The following is a 15,499-nucleotide window of genomic DNA, read 5'->3' as shown; positions in this document are numbered from 1 at the left end:
GTAACACCATAAACACACATAAAGTACCATAAAGATATTCAGACCCTTTGCTTCATTAATCCTACTTTCAAGGATTTAAGTTAGGAATCAATTCAATAGAAGTAAAAATATATTTGTACCCAGAGCTATTTGCTGCAGCACTATCTTTCATGGTAGGAGGAGAAAAAAAAAAAGCAAATCAGATGTCCAGTGTGGAGAGCATTTAACTGAAACTGTACTATGACCCAAGAGGACACAGCAAAGCCATTAAATACTATTACAGAGACTAGGTAGGTTAATGACAAAATATCTGTGATAAAATGTTTAGTGAAAATAACTGAACATAAAACAGCAGCAAACTAACTCCAATTATACAAAAATTTGTAAATATGTGGGAGATAAATCACAAAAGTATGAAAATACCTGGACCTGGGTTGTTTTTAAGAATTTTAAAGTATTTTAAGTATCACAAAGTCTCATCTTTCAGGAAAAACAAAAAAACACACAAAAAAACCCCTAAGATGAGAGTATAGAAAAGTGCTGTCAACCCATGTGCTGTATTTGTAAGTCTGCTGGATGATGAATAATAAATATGATCAATATATGCATACACCTCGTCCCTCAACCTCTATATGGAAATAATATAGCTTACCTTAATTCATCTTGCATTTCTGCTACTTGATCCACTAAAATACTTAGTCGGTCCCATCTCATATTTTTACATTCCTTATGGAAATCAAAGGCAATGTACCTACCAAGAGAAAAGATATTTGAAAACTGACTAAAGATTATTCCTTTTCCTTCTATTAATAATCCTGTATAGGAGTTCCTGTTGGGGCACAGCGGAAATGAATCTGACTAGGAACCATGAGGTTGTGGATTCAATCCCTGAAGCTTGTTCAGTGGGTAAGTGCTATCAACCCATGTGCTGTATTTGTAAGACTGCTGGATAATGCATAATAGATAGAGAGGGAAATCTAGGAACTTTGGGAGATCACTATAAGTTAATAAACTGCTCAAAAAAGCCATCAGAACAAGGCAGGCTTGCTGGACTAGTGGAAGTGTGAGAATTGCCTCAGGTCATTGGGTGGGGATGGGATGAGGCCTGCATTCAGATTCACACCAAGGGCAGGAGATTGAGGACTGCCCTTTTGCTAATTTGAATACACACCTTATGGGTACCAAGGAGGAGCCACTACTCCCAGAAAGGAAGAGGTGGTCTTTTCCAACCCCTCCTCCCCCTGGATGATAAAACTGTGGTTCACTGGATCCTCGAGGCAGAGCTTCCGCGCCTGCCCCCTTGCACCTCTATAAGATAGCGTCCTATCTTAATAAATCTATTTCTTGCCTATCACTTTGTCTCTTGCTGAATTCCTTCTGCACGGAGACATGAAGAACCTGAACCTCAGTAAGTCCAGACACAGGGTGAGTGATTCTAATTTAAAACTGTGGGTTTAAGCCCCAATCTGGGTTTAGGCTGGGTTTGAGTCCCAGCACATGGGTTCAAGTCCCAATCTGTGTTCTGGCTAGGTTTAGGCCATTAGTGCTGTCAGTTTCAAAATCACAGAGGAGGAGGACTAGGAGGTCATTACACTCTAGTCTACGGAGTGGAATTCAAATTAGGCATCTACTCTCATATGATTCCCTTGGCTCCAACATGCTAAAGGGACATTAATAGAGTGTGGGCTTCCAGCAGGTTGAGACGGACTTCTATCACCTTAATGGTTATCTCAGGGGAGAACGGGGTCTTTAGAAATTAGTATTAGGGAGTTCCCGTCATGGCGCAGTGGTTAACGAATCCGACTAAGAACCATGAGGTTGCGGGTTCGGTCCCTGCCCTTGCTCAGTGGGTTAACAATCCGGCGTTGCCGTGAGCTGTGGTGTAGGTTGCAGACGCGGCTCGGATCCCGCGTCGCTGTGGCTCTGGCGTAGGCCGGTGGCTAGAGCTCCGATTCAACCCCTAGCCTGGGAACCTCCATATGCCGCGGAAGCGGCCCAAGAAATAGCAACAACAACAACAACAACAAAAAGACAAAAGACAAAAAAAAAAAAAAAAAAAAAGAAATTAGTATTAAAAAAAAAGGCTAAGTCTAAGAGGCTAGACTTTGGAAGACTGGGAGTGAGGGGAAGCATTTTTAAAGGCAGCTCCGTTAAAAATGGTGGTGTGAAAGCTACTTTTGGAGTGCTCTGACCAAATGTCATAGCCCTAGACATGTCTGAGGAATTTAAGTAGCTCATTAGCACCTAAATGCATTTGGATTCTTAAGCCTATATCCTTCTGACATTACATTTGTATCTTCTAAGAAAGTCTTACATCACTATATTCTGATAACAACAGCTTTGAGGTGTTCACTCCTTAGCAGCAGGTGCCCCCCCAGTGCCCTGGAACTCTGGGCACTGACTTAATGCCTCAAATTCTAGCTGCTACAAACTCTCAAGGCAAGTACACCTGTGGCAACCTTCTGAAATAGAGACAGGGTCTTAAACAAGGGTGTGCACAGGGGCCAGCAGATGAACTTCCTCCAGATTATACATGCTGGACTCTAAACCCAAAGATTCTGATTTTTGGGTTCTTAGGTATACTCTGAGTAATTCCTCTGAGGATACTGAGGCACATCCTAGATAGAATCACTTCTCTGATTCCTCTGAAATGTGTTTGGGCAGGATCCACTGTGAGAAGGCAGAAATGTGCATGGAATAAGGGTCTGATAACTTGCTAGAGTTTTTGAGTTTGACAAAACAGACCTAAATCCTTCCCCAAAGATTCATTATATCATTCTATTTTTGAGTATGTTTAAACAACCCAGTATCATTTCTTTAAAAAGTCTTCACCTAATGCCTGTGACCACTTCCTACTATAGTACGTCCCCACTTTTTACCTCAGTTTTCAGTGCAGAAAGCTCCAAATGGGCTGACTCATTACCCTGTACTTTTCCACAGGGCAGCTGCTGATGTTTCCAGATCTACCTCTTTTGACAAGGCTACACAGAATCTGTAACTGTTGCCTAGTGACTTATAGGAGAGATGAGCTGTGCTCCTGACAAGGCCGCTATGCAAGAATAAACTGCTTCAGTTCGTGGTGGTCAGAACCAGGGAGACCACACCAAACAATCATGAGGAATTGAAATTCAAGACCCAATCGCCATAGTGATACAAAGCCTCAAGGAGAAGATTTTAGTCAAGGACTAAACTTTTACAACATTTCAATTAAAACCTGACTGTTAAAAAGTTATTCTGCAACATGAATTATGCCAGGGAAAATTCCAAGCTAACAAAGTCATGCTTTGAAAACAACAAGCTGAAACATATCTAGAGATATCTATGTACTTGCGTATACAGGGAAGTGCATGTCTAATGTGAAAAGACCTGCAACAGATTTTCAGTGAGGTACCTGATCATCCCACTTGCCAAGGAAGACACCATTGTTGCAAACGCCTGTTCAAGTGGCTTCTCTGAGCCCTTTTGGTTAACCTGTAGGAAATTAAAAACACCACAACTTTCTTTTAAGTTTAATTAAAGAGAGTGATATCAGCAAAATGGCAGACTAGGAAGCTCTAAGCTCATGTACTCTCATAAAAACACTGAAGAAAAGAGAAGCTGTCTAAAACAACTTTGTAGGAGTTCTGAAACAATCAAAGGTTTACAGCAACCAAGCAAATGACCCATCAAGATAAGGCCATCATCGAAACTGTAGGACAGTTTTTTTGTTTTGTTTTGTTTTTTTGTCTTTTTGCCATTTTGGGCTGCTCCCACAGCAAGCATATGGAGGTTCCCAGGCTAGGGGTCGAATCAGAGCTGTAGCCACCGGTCTACGCCAGAGCCACAGCAATGCAGGATTCGAGCTGCATCTGCAACCTACACCACAGCTCACGGCAACGCCGGATCCTTAACCCACTGAGCAACGCCAGGGACCAAACCCGCAACCTCATGGTTCCTAGTCGGATTTGTTAACCACTGAGCCATGATGGGAACTCCTGTAGGACAGTTTTGTAGCATTTTTCTTGCATTTACCTCACCCTTTCCCCAGTGCAGTGATAATTTTAGTTTTAAGCAGCAGCAATGCAGTTCTCAGTCCCTCTCCTCAAATAGGAGGGGGCAGACCAGACTTTACTTGCAAACTACTGTGTATGTTTTGGTCTGAGTTGAAAGAGTGACTTGTTTGTCTGTTCTGCATAAATCTGAACACAGGCAGGAAAAGTGGTAAACACTGTTCTTCTAAGTTACAAGAGGACTACAAATTAACAGATGCCATGGGCAAAATATTTCAGGCGGAGACATAAAAAAAGACTATCTAACACCTGCCAGAAGCAGCTGGGGTGATCTCTTTGGGAAATGATATTCAAAAGCAGCCACATATACAGAGACTTTGAGAAAGTCACACGTGTACCCAAGGAAGATACATGTTCAGCAAAGCCCTGAGAAGATCTTAAACTTTCCCTAGGCTCAGAGCAAGCCTAATTGATAAGTGAAGGACTGCCCTAGCACAGAACCAGTTTGCAGAGACTGGGAGATGGGGTTGTTCTCTCTTTTGTTTTTTCTTTTATTTGTCTGTTTCAGTTCCTGGTATTCAAAGAAATTTCTGTCAAAACATTAGTTGAACACAAGCTAAAATAACAGAGACTTCAGTGAGCATACAAAACAAGGAACAGTCTTTGCAAAAATAGTCTGGCATAGTCTCAAAAGAAATGGATTACTACTGCATTCAAAAATCAAAACACAAAAGAAAACAACAGCAAACCCTTGGGAAAGAAGACTGACTTCTAGAGTTACTACATTATGAACATCCAATGCCCAGTTTTTAACAACAACAATGAAAAAATCATAAGGCATACAAAAAGAAAAATAAGAGGAAGACAAGGCTTATTCAATGGATAAGGATAAACAGAAAGAAACCATCCCTGAAGAAGCCTTAAATATAAAAAGCTTTCAAAATAACTGTCTTAAATATGCTCAGAGCTAAAATCAAACATGGACAGAGAACTAAAGGAAATCAGGAAAATGATATATTAAAAAAAGAGAATATCAACAAAAAATAGAAAATATTCAAATTAACCATACAACAGTAAGTCTGGAGCTAAAAAGTAAAAAAGGGAAAACTCATAGAGGAAGAGTTCCCACTGTGACACAGTGGGTTAAGAATGCAACTGCAGAGGCTTGGGCTGCCATGGAGGTGCAGGTTCAAACCCCAGCCCAGGGCAGTGGGTTAAAGGATCCACTGCTGTGGCAGCTATGGTGTAGGTCACACCTATGGCTTGGATTCAATCCCTGACCTGGGAACTAAGGTATGCTGAGGGTGTGGCCAATTAAAAAAAAAAAAATTCACTGAAAGAGTTCAGCATCACATTTGAGCAGGAGGAAAAAAGAATCAGCAAACTTGAAGACAGAACAAATAAAATAATCAAGTCAAAAGAATAGAAAGAAAAGAAAAATCAGAAAATTGAACAGAGCCTAGGGATCTTCTGGGATACAATCAGACAACGTATTTATTATGAGTCCCAAAAAGAGAACAGAGAGAAAGAAAGAGGCAGAGAGGTTATTTTAAAAGAAACTGGCAAAAAAACCTCCCCAAATTTGACAAAAGATATAGATCCTCAAATCCAAGAAGTGTCCAATCCCCAGATATGACAAACCCAAAGAAACCCTCACCAGACACATTATAAAACACATTACTTAAAGACAAAGAGAGGGTAAGGAGCAACAGAGGAGAGTCATCACACACCAGGGATTCTGAATAGAATTATATGTCAATTTCTCTTCAGAAAACTTAGAGGCCAGAGAGCAATGGAATGATATACTTAAAGTACTTAAAGAAAAGAACTGTCAACCAAGAATTCTCTAACTGGCAAAACCATCCGTCAAAAATGAGAGATAAATTAATAAGACATTCTTAGATAAACGAAAGCTCAGGAGTTAATTATCACTACACCTGCCCTACCAGAAATACTAAAGGAAGTCCTTTGGGTTAAAACAAAAGGACAATATGAAGTAACTTGGAGCCATATAAAGAAAAACATTCTGCCAAGTTAAATAAGCAAGACACTAAGGAAAAAATATCACATGATACAATTTATATAAGGTACCTAGAATAGGCAAATTCATAAAGACAGAAAGTAGAAGAGAGTTACAAGAGGCTCAGGTGAGAGGGATAATAGGAAGTTACTCTTTAATGGATAGTGAGTTTCTATCTGGTATGATGAAAATTCTGTAAATGGTCAGTGGCACTAGTTGCACAAAATTGTATAATACTTAATGCCCCTGAAATGCACACATAAAAATGGTTAAAAAAGGAGTTCCTGTCATGGCGCAGTGGTTAACGAATCCGACTAAGAACCATGAGGTTGCAGGTTCGATCCCTGCCCTTGCTCAGTGGGTTAAAGATCCTGTGTTGCCGTGAGCTGTGGTGTAGGTCACAGACGCGGCTCAGATCCCGAGTTGCTGTGGCTCTGGTGTAGGCTGGTGGCTACAGCTCTGATTAGACCCCTAGCCTGGGAACCTCCAAACACGGCGGGAGCGGCCCTAGAAAAGGCAAAAAAGACCAAAAAAAAAAAAAAAAAAGGTTAAAATAGTAAATTTTATTATATTAAAAAAAAATGCAAGATTTTGTTCCCCCAAGAAACATAAGAAACCTACCAGATTGATTATGATTTGTCTTCCATAAATAATTACTTGTGAATCAAAATGCCTTTGGAAACCATCCATCTAGAGAGGAACAAAAAGAGTTACATACTTTACCAGATTACATTATAAGAATATTTATAAGATGTTAAAAAGTATCTCCTTAAAGTTCCTCTATCTCTATCAGGAGAATGACATTAGGATGGTATTTAGAATATCTAGAAGACATGACCCATCCTAATGAGTGGTAATTATAAGCCATTCTACTCTGAGCTACAATATTACTGTTTTAACTCTGGATATAATCTTAAATAGAATACAGTAAATATGCTAAACAGCATAAGGTTGTAAATCTTACTGAGGTCCCTAAAATCAAAATTTGCCATGTCATTCAATCAGTTTGCTTTTCCACGTTTCTAACATGCCATCTATACAGCCTTTTGGTTTAGAGGTTCAGAACCAATAAGAAAGGCCTCAAAGATTTTAAACTCTAATGAATGGGGAATAAATACATGCTCTATATGCAAACTATAATGCCACTAAACTTCTATTTATAGCCAATGAAAAATGCATGGAAGTTACACACATGATTTGCTACTTTGTTGATCAGTGGTCGTGGTTTATACTTCAGGTTTGGTCTTTGAGACCAGTAAAGTGGTATTGATCCTCGAGTCTAAAAGAAAACAAAGATAAGTAAAACACAAACTTGTTTTTCTCAGCTATCAGGGATATATACATATCAATGACTGCAAAAGAAAAAATAAAAATACAACCTATCAACTATAAAAGAAATCCATGTACACCTGCTCCTAAAATTCATATTTTGTAGGGATACATTTTCAAAGGCCTTCTTCTCCTGATTTTATATATATGGCACTTGTATAGCAGATAGTTGTGTCTCCCCTAGATTCTAAAATAAAACAATTTATCTATGAGTAAAAATTACCCAAGTCATGTCTGCTATATAATTTGGCATTATAATAAAACTAGAAAATTGCTTTATTCATTCTTGAAATGAATGATGTTTATGAACTTAACAGTATTTTTTAGCCATTAATGCTCTGAAGCAGCAAGGGACACACAACCCAGAAATTATGTCACAATGAAGTGCAAGGCAGGTAAAGTCAATCCTAAGCCAGCTGCTTGTTCTGTCACCATTTCCCAGAAGAAGGCTAAAAGGTTGGGCAGCCAGATGGCTCTATTTCCATAACCCTTGCACTCCTACCCTATCCTCTCTTTCAGGGATTTAGTTCAAGGGCAGGAAATGTCCACAGCTAACTGCTAGATTAATGGAATATCCTTGCTTTGGGTGAATTTTTCCAGATCAGAGGCAATGATATTACTTTAAAAGGGAAAGAGAAAACAAACTTCAACAATGTGATAGGAAATGACAATTTTTCTGCCTAACAGACACATGAACTTGCCTGCACAAATGAAGCCCTGCTCCCATTGTAGTGCACAATTTGTTCTGTTTCTACAAAATTAGCTGCATGGCCTTCAGAATCAATTCCTAAATTGGAAAAAAGAAATAACCGTATTATAAAAGGAAAACATCAGGTACTCATTAATTCACTAACTTGAAGAGAATTAAGTCAGTTCAAATTAGTGGAAAAGTACTCATAAAACTAAATTTCAAGCAAATGCATAGTACACCATCAGAAAGCTAATAGAAGCTCACTCATTTGAACAGGCTTAAAGGGAGTATTAAGGATCTATTAATAAACAGATGATGCTGGTTGCTATTTAATGTATCAATTCCTGTAAAACAGTGTTTCCCAAATTTTGGATGTATTTTAAAGAAAAAGTGAATTCTCAAAAACCTCTGAGTACCCTGATGGTCTAGTGGGTTATGGATCTGGCAATGCCACTACTGTGGTGCGGGTTTGATCCCTGGCCTGGGAACTTCCGCAGGCTACAGGTGTGGTCAAAAAAAAAAAAAACCAAAAAAACAAAACAACAACAACAAAAAAAACAACAACCCCACACCTCTGAGAGTATATCCATAGATCCCACTTTGAAAAATACTACTTTGAAAGTTAAAATCATTAAACACAATATTAAATGCAAATATGGGCCATTATGTTAACAATATTTTGTTATAATGATGCAAATGGTCCAGTAGATGCTTATAATTTTAATTATCAAAGTGAAAGGACAAAATTGTATTATGATCCTACAATTTCTATAACTCCATGAATATAAGTCTAATTTGAAAAGCACTGCTGTTAAATACCTACCCTTGATTCGGTTAGTTCCTTCAAATGTTTTAAGCACTACTTTAAAATCATCTATTTTTACTAAGAATAGTTTGCTAATAAGCAAAGGCAACTTTCAACTAGTTCCTGATTCAAATCATCAGGAAAAAATTTTTTTAACTGTCTCAAATATTTAACAATCCTGTCTATCTGACATATGTCTAAAACATATAACATTTGGAGACGTAATACATAAAATCAGTGTTTTTGTTAATATATTACCAAAAGGGAACAAAATTATAAATCAAATCAATAAAATGCCTTCTCAATGCCTTCTAAAATTACTTGTCAGAAGCATGGGCTGTACTTGGTTCTGCCCAGAATTCCCATTAAGAATAACATGTACTTATTTTAAAAAGTGAGACTGAGGCTAAGAGTGAGATGGGGGAGGGAAGGGGAGGCAGAGAGAGAGGCGGAGAGGGGGAGAGAGACACACACACAGATCTTTATGAAGGGATTTTCAACCCATATTAAATTAAAAAAAAATCCAAGGTCAAGAAAACTTACACAGTATACAACCACTATCTACAAAAGGAGGAGGCAAACATACTTAGAATAGCATAAAAACTGTCTGGAAAAATAAGTCAGAAACCAACAATAGATTAGTTAGTTGGGGGATACGATGCAGCAGATGCAGTCAGAAATAAGAAACATTTTTTAACTGCAAATCTTTTTATATCTAATTTATCTTTTTGATACCTAATCTACATGAGTGCATTACTGATTCAAAAATTTCAATTAAAAAATGTAACTCCATCCAAGAAAATCTAGATATAAGGGCATTGCTAACTCTAATCCTGATTTTGTGATCTTGGCCAGTCATTCACTAAAAGTCTTCCTTGCTCTGCAAAATCACCTATAGTAAAGGGGATTAACCAAATGACTTTCACACCTTCCTGGCCCCAAACTTCTTTGACCTAAGGGTCCAAAGTATTTTATTGATATACTATGGTTTGAAAAAAAAAAAAGAGTTATGGAAACTCCTTTTCAAATGACATAACAGTTATTTTTACTATAGATTTTATTTATTTTTTTTTTCTTTTCAGGGTCACACTTGCAGCATATGCAAGTTCCCAGGCTAGGGGTCAATAGGAGCTACAGCTGCCAGTCTACATCACAGCCACAGTAACGCCAGATCTGAGTCATATCTGCCACCTACACCACAGCTCACGGCAACGCTGGATCCTTGACCCACTGAGCAAGGCCAGGGATTAAACCTGCGTCCTCGAGGACACTAGTCAGGTTTGTTACTGCTGCACCACAACCAGAACTCCTAATATAGATTTTAAATGTTTGTTTTAAGCAAATTAGCATGTTGCTAGTACAAAGCCTAGAGCATAAATGCTCAAATGTAATCTTTAAAGTTGAAGGCATAAAGTCAAACGTACAGCTTTTTACATGCGAGGAAACCAAGAACAATAAAAAAAAAAATACTTTCTGATTGAAGTTTAGGTTACTGAAAACTACAGTGAGTTCAGCTATGCTTTCAGACATTTGGCAAATAACAGGTTCAACTCCTCTTAAAGCAGTAAGAAGCAGCTGATAGTGTCTCATTAACATCTGCAATGTAACTACAGTATCTGGAGTAAAAGCACAGAAGACCTACCTAATTATTACAATGAAGCAGGAGATAAATATTTAGCGAGGCTATCAAATGATAATGAAAACAAATAAAATACAAAAGGTTACATTCATGTTACCATGAGCCAACCATTAATCATAGATAGATATAACTCAGTACTGAATCATACTGGCAAAATCTCACCTCTTACATAATAGCGCACACCAGCTCTGAAACAACTCCTCCTCGAGATGAGAATCCAATCAAAGTATTTTCCATTAATAGAACATGAGTGCATAGTAATAACTTAACTACATTAAGAAAAATATACCATATGGAGAAATCATATGTATTATTTTCAGATTAAATTTGAACCTATCTACCCTAGTAAGAATGACTCTGCCTTTAAAAGAAAAAAAGGACAGAGAATGTGCACATCTTTTTTGGTCCTTCATGAATATTCACAAGTCTTTAGTACTAATTGTGAAGTTTTGTCAAGTTAGTTACCCTATAATAACATACAGGCAGTATGTTTAAGTGGGTCATTAGAGCGTTTCTATTTGAATAATATGATTTCCTTTCCCAGACATTCTCAACCACTTTCTGAAAGTAAATAATTAAATAGTGCTCTCAAGTCTTCGTTTCCAAAATGACCAAAAAGAATGGAACAATGGCCATGCCAAAAAGGGCCACGGCCATGTGCAGCCTATTCACTACACCAACTGTGCCCAATGCATGCCCAAGGACAAGGCCATTGAGGCGTTTGTCATTCGAAACATAGCAGAGGCTGTGGCCATCAGGAACATTTCTGAAGCAAGAGTTTTCGATGCCTGTGTGTTTCCCGAGCTGTATGTGAAACTATATTACTGGGTGAGTTGTGCCATTCACAGCAATGTAGTCAGAAATCATTCTCCAAAAGCCCAGAAGGATCGAACACCTTCACCCCAATTTATCTATTTATTTTTATTTTTTTGCTTTTAGGACTGCACCTGCAGCACACGGAGGTTCCGGGGCTAGGGGTCGAATCAGAGCTATAGCTGCCGGCATATCCCACAGCCACAGCAACATCAGATCTGAGCCGCATCTGCGATCTACACCACAGCTCACGGCAACGATGGATCCTAAACCCGCTGAGTGAGGCCAGGGATCGAACCCTCAACCTCGTGGTTTCTAGTCAGATTCATTTCCGCTGCGCCATAATGGGAACTCCTCTACCCCAAATCAGACCTGCAGGTGCCGCCCCATGACCTCCACCAAAGCCCATTTAAGGAGCTGAGTCCTTAGAACTGAAGAAATGCTATTCTCTCAAAAGACAGTAAAATGGAGATTATACTTAAAAAAAAAAAAAAAGAATTAAATATTAACCATATCACACAGAAATATTTGAATGAAAAACACATAAACTTAAAATAGATTAACCTTCAAATAAGAAATAGAAAAAAGGGGAAGGCTAGGCTACTGAGGTTTAAAAAACATTGAAATATACGCAAATTAGAAATAACAGTTGGTAAGCATATAAAGATTCACAAACTGTAAATTAAAGATTATCCAGACACAAAACTTATCTCTCTCATTTGTTTCTCATAGGGTTTGCCCTATGGTTATTTTCTATATGTAACATTTTTCTCAATATAATTTGATTCATCCATCATAAAGCATAACAGCAAAATAAATATCTATAAACCAACTATCTAACTTCAGAACAATATCAAAACCCTGAATCTAATTATCCATTCCTTCTTCATCCCATCCAACTGCCTTCTTGCCCAGAAACCTTGTGAAGACCATTCTCCTCAGTTTTTAGTTTCATTATATGCCACCCTGACTTAAAATCACACAGCTTGCTTTTGGTTTTATAAAAATGGCACTATATAACTTAACATAAATGTCAAGTCCTTGTTTATGCCCCCAGTAAGTACCTAGGAGTCATCCTTGTACTGCATGAAGCAGTAGTTCGTTCCTCTTCAGTGTTGTGTGCAATCTATAAGGACCATATCACAAGAGCCCTAATTCTTCTGTTGATGGAACTTGTGGTTAGAGTTTGCTCTAACAGAGGTGCTGTGAACGTTGTTGAAAAACCTCCGGATAGAATGTACCAGAGGGAAAGGCCTGGTAAATTCATAAGGAAATGCCAACTAATTTTCAAAATAGTGCTACTGAATGACACTAACAACATGACTTAATGATTCATCCCTCTCTATTACCTGTTACCATCAGGCGTAATAATGACTCATCTTGACCTCCCAACTCATAATCTTTTAAAATCCACCATGCTAGAAAAGACCTCAAAACTGTATTTATTCATTTATTCACCTGAATTATCTATTTAGAGCCAGGGCACAAAGATGAATCAGACATGAGTCTACCCTGAGAGAACTGAGGATGGCATGAATATGTCTGCTTTATGAATCATTCCCCTCTGACTACAAGATGAGTATCTATCCAGAAAGCATGGAAAGATCAAGAGGAAAATAAAAATCATGCAGAATCTCGACACCATGGCACAACTTTTAAAATGTCATTGTATTTACATCCAGTCGTTTAGTGACTCCCAGGGCCATTGCACTCCCACTTGGGATGCCCATTCCACACTGTCTCCTCAACTTCCAACTACTACTCACAGCTAATGGCACTGCTCCCAATTTTATTGTGCATGAAAATAAAAGCCAGCCTCATGCTCCCACCACATCTATCTACCAGCCTCCATGGGCACATACCTGCTTCCCTTCTACCACAGTGGATGAGGTGGATGGTGTATGAGCTGTTTGTGCCAGGCCTTTGACCTGTGCACTAGGTCCCACCCCATCATACACTCAAGGACGTTGCTGCAGCATGTGACTGCGCCCACCTTCAAAATCTTTCTTCCCAGCACCTGGTAACAGCCCCTATTTGGGGAGGAGAGTCGGGGGAGCAGGAACAAAACCTCCCTCTGTAATGGCCATTATGTAACCAACTAGCCGCATATAGGCTGATCAGACTCTCTGCTTGGAAACCTTATTTTCATTTGCTTCTGGAACATTGCCCTCACTTGATTGGTTCTCCTCGTCCTCACTGGCCTTTGTGGGTCATCTTATTTCTCCAACTTTAAATCTCAGAGTAACTCTATATGATGCATTCTTTCAGTTCACTTACTTTGGTTCCCCCACTTCAGAAGTCCTTTGCCCTCAGTGAGGCCTACAGTCAGTGGCTCTAGCACTTACTCTCTGGAATCCCCTTCAGGTGGTCTTCTCTTTCTCCACACTTTTTCTTCTATATATACATCCCCTCCTTTGATGAACCCATCCCACTTCATGGCTTTATTTATTTTATTTTATTTGTTATTTCCCCAATACAATTTTTTTCCCCTACTATACAGCAAATTTCATGGCTTTAAATGGGACCTCAAATTTATGTCTCAATTGTGGACTTCTTTTAACTCCAGTCCCATTAATCCATTTTCTTGACATCTCTACTTGGATATTTACAGAAATCTCAAGCTTAACATGTCCAAATGGAAGTCTGGGTACCTGGCCTCCCTCCCACCTTGATTCCTCCCCACTTCAGCAGATGGCTCCCTTCCACTTATTCTGGACAAAAATGTTCGGATTCATACTAACCTCTTTTCCATTCCTCATATACAAGTTATGAGGAACTCCTTCTAGAGGATTTAAAAACCTATCTAGAGCCTGACCATCACCTCCCACCTATATTCCTGAAATTGCTCCTAATTATTCTTTGTATCCTCCCCTGCTCACCTCTGGCTATTCTCCACGTCTCTGTCAGTGATCCTGTCTTACCAAGCCAATCCTCTACTCAAATCCCAATGATTTCTCATAACAGTAAAAGACAAAGCTTCTAAGGCCCTGCATGAGGTGGGCCCTGCTTCCACTCTGAACACAGCTCCCACTTCCCCTGTCCACTCTGCTCTATTTCCATTCTCTATTCTTGCTGATCTCTCCGTAAGTATGTGAAACATCTGACAATAGTTCTAGTCAAAAAGCTGAACTAGGGAGTTCTTGCAGTGGCTCAGCAGTAACAAACCTGACTAGAGCTGCGGTGTAGTTCAAAGACATGGCTTGGATCCTGTGTTGCTGTGTCTGTAGAGTAGGCTGGCAGCTGCCACTCCAATTGGACCCCTAGCCTAGAATTTCCATATGCCACAGGTACAGCCCAAAAAAGCAAAAACAAAAACAAAAAACAAAAAACAAAACCCACTAGACTCAACGAAAGCCAATGTAAACACTTAGATTTAAAGCTGAATGGATAAACTGTTTTTAAAATCACCTAGAAAAAGTGTTCTGTAATCTCATGTAATATTATTTGCCCATTCACAATCTCATTTTGGAATTACACACATACACACACACACAAATTGGCCCAACCCCTTAAGGCACTACCTAAATAGTACATTTGTTATTATTTTATCCTTAGGAGTTCCAGAGAGGGGAGGGAAAAACAAAAACTAGAAAAAATAAGAGCTTTTATCCTGACATCTTCTGATTTTTATTCCTCCACGACTGTGGAAAATATTTCCTGCCTGCTCTCCTCTTCTGCTTTTAAGTATAACAAGCATAGTAATTTAAGGAAATCATATTAATATAATGAACATAAATCCCAGACTGTTGTGTTAGTTAATAAAATTCTTTGGGGGTACTGGATAGAAAGACCCCTCAGTTTCTGCAGGGCAGAGTCTTGATTACAGGCACTCAGCAGCGCATGATGCTTACCCTCTAACAGCCAGCTCACTTTGCGTCCCTATTTTTATTATGATAGCTAGGATAAAGATAAGTTTTTTAAATGAACTAACAATTAGATAACCATTACTCATTCTGCATTTGTATTAATCTCCCCCACCCAACATTATTCTTTGTACATCATCTATTTTCATTTTTATGGGGCTATTTCAAATGGTAACTGTAATTTTTAATTGTAATTCTTCTCTTCAAGACGCTGGTCACCCTAGCTCCTGAGTCTACAGTCAACAGTCATACTCAAACTACTCTTCTTTATTGATACAAAGTCTAATAAAGCCAAGACATAGTAAGAATATTTCTTTTTTTAAACCACAGCTGCAGAACTCATGAACAAAAAGCGTGCGCATTATTCAGTC

General features: G+C 38.7%; 1 protein-coding gene across 4 annotated transcripts in view; it reads right to left on the bottom strand.

The window, feature by feature from the left end:
• The window catches only part of SACM1L (SAC1 suppressor of actin mutations 1 like (yeast)), an 89,527-nt gene that overhangs the window by 26,718 nt on the left and 47,310 nt on the right, over nt 1–15,499 (bottom strand). For all 4 annotated transcript variants that reach the window (XR_002337508.1, XR_002337509.1, XM_003358405.5 and 1 more), the window contains 6 exons: nt 10,615–10,716; nt 8,019–8,104; nt 7,181–7,267; nt 6,610–6,678; nt 3,371–3,450; nt 632–730 (listed from right to left, as the gene is read on the bottom strand). Coding sequence is in view for 2 of the 4 variants with exons in the window: in XM_003358405.5 (XP_003358453.3) it covers nt 632–730; nt 3,371–3,450; nt 6,610–6,678; nt 7,181–7,267; nt 8,019–8,104; nt 10,615–10,716 (523 nt within the window). In the remaining 2 variants the exon portion in view is untranslated. The remainder of the gene's footprint in view (nt 1–631; nt 731–3,370; nt 3,451–6,609; nt 6,679–7,180; nt 7,268–8,018; nt 8,105–10,614; nt 10,717–15,499) is intronic.

This window comes from Sus scrofa, chromosome 13 (genome assembly GCF_000003025.6).
Source record: "Sus scrofa isolate TJ Tabasco breed Duroc chromosome 13, Sscrofa11.1, whole genome shotgun sequence".
In the NCBI taxonomy this organism is placed as follows: Eukaryota; Metazoa; Chordata; class Mammalia; order Artiodactyla; family Suidae; genus Sus; species Sus scrofa.
Note: the sequence above shows the minus strand (reverse complement) of the source record. Positions and strands in the feature narration are given on the sequence as shown.